The sequence below is a fragment of the Condylura cristata genome, unplaced genomic scaffold, assembly GCF_000260355.1.
Source record: "Condylura cristata isolate star-nosed mole 26May11 unplaced genomic scaffold, ConCri1.0 scaffold00015, whole genome shotgun sequence".
NCBI lineage: Eukaryota > Metazoa > Chordata > Mammalia > Eulipotyphla > Talpidae > Condylura > Condylura cristata.
Window position 1 is genome coordinate 5,027,777 of NW_004567116.1, and position 5,033 is coordinate 5,032,809.

At 57.0% G+C, this 5,033-nt stretch overlaps 1 protein-coding gene across 5 annotated transcripts in view; it reads right to left on the reverse strand.

Moving 5' to 3' along the window:
- STX3 (syntaxin 3) overlaps positions 1-5,004 on the reverse strand; it is a 29,958-nt gene extending 24,954 nt beyond the window's left edge. For all 5 annotated transcript variants that reach the window (XR_001145482.1, XR_001145483.1, XM_012725582.1 and 2 more), the window contains exon 1: positions 4,867-5,004. Coding sequence is in view for 3 of the 5 variants with exons in the window: in XM_012725582.1 (XP_012581036.1) it covers positions 4,867-4,896 (30 nt within the window). In the remaining 2 variants the exon portion in view is untranslated. The remainder of the gene's footprint in view (positions 1-4,866) is intronic.
- Positions 5,005-5,033: the final 29 nt, after the last annotated feature.

The window sequence follows — 5,033 nt, forward strand, 5'->3', positions numbered from 1 at the left end:
TGAGCCTCCAGCCGGCCCCCTATGCAAGGGGCATCATACACACTCCACGGGGCTCTGCAGGCTTGAGAAGATTAGAGACCAGGAAGCTAGGCACCTCACAGGTCCCCAGTAGGAAGCAGCTGGTCAACAAACACTGTTATTGCGGTTGATATGGTAACCACTCATCAAGAGCCAAGGGGACCTAGGAGACAGAGTTCAATCCCTACAAAACAAATGGAAGATGGTTTCAAGTGCCCCCGCCAAAGGAACAGAATATATCCCGGGCTGTAGCTACGGGTGCACTGCCTATAAAGAATGAGTTTCAGAGGACCAGGAGGGGTTCTGACAGAGGCCAGAGAGGACAGTGTGGACAGATGCTGCTCACCCAGCTCCCCCCCTCCCCTGCACACCCAGTCCCCCCACATCACAGGAATAAAAATAAAACTAATCCCCTTCTCTCAGGCAAGCATCTTCTCTCCTGGCCGCTAGTGGATGAGTCTGTAATCCCAGCTCAATCCATGTCACTCCATATCAGCTCTGCCTGTAGTCTGCCCACAGAACAGCTGTGAGGGAATGACCCCGTGGGGAGAGGGAGCAGGTGAGGAAGAAACCCCCGGCTAGTCAGGCGCCTTCTCACCAAAGGACCGAATCTCAGGGAAAAGATCCTCAAACTGGATGTTAAGATCTGGTTGAGACCCAAGGCAGATGGCCGTGCTTATGGGAGAGAATGAAGCCTTAAAGGCGAAGAGCAGCCTCGTGCCTCTGCTGCAGTTAACACCAGAGCCATTATCCGGAGGACCCCAGAACTTCAAATGAGACCCCAGAGCCCCAAACTTCCCCAAGAGCTCTGATACTGCAGACACCCCAGAACTTCAGACCCCACAAAGTCAAGCCACTCAGGATGCATCAAGACAGAAAAGAAAGAGCAAAAGGAAGTCTAGCCCTTCCCCCCCTTCCCCGTGGCTGATGTCCTGCGTGTCTCCATCCACGCTGACACGGGAGGGGCAATACATCCCACGTTATTCCACTTCTCCACAGATCAGCCTCGAAGAGGGCCAAAGTCGAGATCTCCCACCAGTCCATACAACACTGGCTTTTGACCTGTTTCATTGGGGTAAACCTCTCTCCAGGAAATGCATTCCTGCTTTCCCTAGACAACCATCTACTCTTTAAGACCAGGCCCGTGCATAGTTATTTTGCCTAACTATAAATGCCCCGCAGGAGGTCAGAGGGATGAAGATGAGCATACCCAGCCCAGAGGTCAAAGGCATCTGAAGCCAGGGGCACAGGTGAAGCGCTCCCTTTGGGCATGGGCACCGGCGGGCATGGGAACCTTACCAGGGCCAGGCACCTCAAGAGATTAGGCCTGATCTTAGCGGACTTGCAGAGGGGCCTGAGCTCAGGTCACTTCTTCCAGGAAGTGGCCCCAAACCCTTGCCGCCTCCCCCTCTGCCCCAGCCTGGTGACAGTCTTCTTGCAGTTGCTTCTATCACGAGGCCGTGCCCACGTGATGTCTCTGTCTCTGGCATCTTCCTACCTAGCCATGAACTTCCTAAGGTCTGGGTATGTGTGTGCAATGGTGACTGCATCCACCAGCTGTCACAGGACCTGGGGCATAGAACGTTGCTCAGCAAATGTTTGCTGAATGAAAGGAGGCCGGCAGGAGGACTCAGCAGATCCAAAGTTCGGCAGTAAGAAGTGAGCAAGAGCTGCCGGGTGAGCAGGGCTGGGCATGGACACTGCACACGGAGGGGCCAGGCCCCTGCAGAGGAGGCCAGAGGAGGGCGGAGCCATACAGGAGATAAGCTGAGTCAGGCCTCGTGACCGGCACTGGGAGCCTTCAGTTGGAGCCACAGCAGCTCAAGTTTGGGCTCACATTGACTGCAGTGGGTGATTATCATGAATTGGCTCAATCTGTGCTCACTGACCCTGGGGATCCTCTTTACAGGGGGACCACAAGACCCCAATCTTGCAGCCTGCAGAGCCTCATGGCCTCAGGACAGGCTGACCAGCCACGGGCATTTTCTGGAACCACCGCCCTCATCCTCGGGGTTGAAGGGGTCTTCAATCTCCCGGATGGTCTCCTCTCAGAGGTGCTCCGATTCCCCAACATCAAGTGTGCCCCAACGCTCAACACCCCCACACACTCCCTGCCTCCCTCCTACTCGAGGCTGACAGCTTCTGAGCCAGCCCATCCTGTCTGTGGACACCTCTGACTCCTAAAAGTTCTTTTGCTCTTTTTACAAAGCAGAGTTCTACTTTCTCACCAACTCCACACCTCCTTGCATGCACACAGGGCCAAGGCAGGCTGCAGGCGACCCCCTCAACCATCAGGAGAGGCCCCCAAGCCATGGTGAGAGACCCCCCCAGCCATCAGGAGACAGCTGTCACCTCCCTTCTCCAGGGTCTAGAAAGACACTGTACACTAGAGGTTGCTGCAAACTGACAAACGGTTTTCTGTTGATGATAAAAGGAATCAGAGAGAAGAGATGGTTATCTCGTCGCAGGGAGGGGCTTCTCTGTTCTGGGGAGGGCAGGAGGTGGGGAGAGGACAGGGGTTAGAAAAACAAAATTCACACAAGAGAAACAAGCCAGAAGGATAAAGACAAACGTGGATGGAGTCACCTGTATGTGGAACGGAGAGAAACAAACAGCCAAGCAGCAAAACCCGGCCCTGGAAAGCTGAGCGGAGAACTGAGGAGGAGGGTCCAGCACGGTTGGGGAGGGAGCACAAAGACTGGGGAGCAAGGGTGCTTGTGTCGGAGTACCCAGCCCCGGCCCCAGGGCGAGATCTATTCCCCCAACATACTACAAAGGTTGTAAACCTTGACGTGATTTTTAAAAATCTGCATAAACCTAAAGTACAATCTTCATGGGAAACAGTGATACCATCAGAAGGGGCTCCCTGAGCGCAACCAAATTCCATGCTTCATGGTGGGGAGAAGCAGGCAGGAGAGGAGGCTGGATGGCAGCAGCAACTGGGTGTTGTGACAATTAGCACCTACACCCACCTCCCTGCTTCAACACCAGGCACTGATTTCAGAGCACTCCCAGAGAGCGCCCTCCTCCCCAAGAGGCATGGGGGTGTAGGGGGGAACAGCCTCCTTTCCACTTTATAGAGGGCAATGATGGGGCACAGAGGAGCCCCATCATTGGGGTGGGTTCCTGGGAAACTGAATGTACACTTGGAACCCCAAGCTCAGGTGAGGCTCAGCTATTTGCTGACAACAGGTATAGAATCAGGAGTATAGGATATACTCCTGGTAAGATGCAGAAGCCAGGAGTGTTTTCTTCTGGAAAAGCAAGAGAACCCTCTGCCAGGTGCTGGGTGTGGCATGAAGCCAGGTGGGTGAGCTAACAGAGGAAGAGCCTCAACGCCACGCTCCTCCTTCCTTTGGGGCTCCCCACCAGCCCACTTCAGGGTGCGCAGGGCAGGCAGGCAGATGCAGGTGCTGGGTTCTTCCCTGGCGGTGCCCTCGCCAGCTCCGTGACCGGCACCTCCCTCCTCTAGTGCCCCAGCTATAAAAATAGGGGCCATAAATATGCCAGGTTGGGTCACTGGGCTGCTGCGCAGGGACTCTGACAAACAGCAAGCAGGAGGCAGAGAGGCTGCCCCCACAATCAGGCCCTTCCCTTTGCGTCTCTCACTTCCCCATCCCAGGCTGCCGCCTCCTCCGTAGGCCTAACCACCCAGAGCAGGTGAAAGGGTCAAGAAGGTCTCATCCAAGGGAGGCAGGAGAAAGAAAAACAATTGCAACATCGCCTGCGGTCCACTCCTCTGAGATGAGGCGCCTGTGTTTCCAAAGAGTTACAATGAATGAGCATTAACACCAACCCTTTATTACTCCAATTCGCTGACCACCCTTTGCACAAACGACAAAAGTCCCAGCTCAAGAGTTCAGAGGCAGCTAGTAAGCAATGAAGCAGGAGGAAAGCCCCAGTCTCCCCAGCCCAGGGCTCCCCAGGCTTTACTGGGCTCATGCATCTCCCTGGGGGTGATCAGATCAACTCTGATCATCCCCAAGCTTCTGGGCTACCACCAGCTCCCACTTTGTTTCGAGGGCTGGATGTGAAACCCCACCAAGGCAGCACCTGCGCCATCAGGGCCTGGCCTCCCAAGCTAACTGCTGAGTGAGTCACTGAGTATATGACTCAAAAGCCCAGACTTTGACACTTCTCTGGGTCACATCCATGATGTCACCGCATCTTATAACCAGTCTCTTAGGGTCTCATCATCCCCATTGGACACATAGGGAAACAGTTGGGAATGGTTAAGGTGCCCAAGATTTGTGTTGGGCAAGGCTGCAGGCTGTCCTCCTTCACGTCCTCTGCCCCAACACAGCCGTCCCGCGGTGGGGGACTTTAATCATTACAGAGGGCCCAAGGCCAGAAACGCCAGAAGCTGGACCCACAGACACCTGCTCACCCTCCACTGAGGAGGTCACCCAAGAGCTGTGACCTGCTTCCCCAGGGAGGGGGTTGCCAGGCCCAGTGCCCCTGGAAGGCAAACTAGGAAAGTGGAGAGGAGGAGACCAGTCAGGGCACAGTGACAGGCGGCAGTGGGACGGTGTTGAAGAGCCCCCAGACCGCTCAGGGACTCCCTCCCCCCGGCTCCCAGCACCCCCCGCGGATCCCAGCTGCGGAGGATTCAGCCCAGCTCCGGGAGGTGAAGGGGAGGAGGAAGAGCAGGGCTAGAGGCATCCAGGGAAAGCGCCGGCCAGCAATGAATCACTCTGCACATGACCTGGGAGGGGAGAGCGAGGAGCCGGCTGACCAGGCTCGGGGAGGGGCGGGCCTCGCGCGGGGGCGCCAGGGAAGCCCCCCGCCCGCGCAGCTCCACCCCGTCAGCCCCGGGCTCGCAGAGTTGGGGGACCCGGCGGCACTCACCGCCTTCAGCTGCTCCAGCCGGTCCTTCATCCTGGCGCCCAGGGCCAGGTGAGCGCGCCCAGGTGAGCGCGTCCCAGGTGAGCGGCCGGAAGTGGCGGCCGAGTCCGGCCGGGACCAGGGAGCTCCCGACGCAGGCGAGGGCGGGTGGCGGCCGGCTAGGAGGAGCG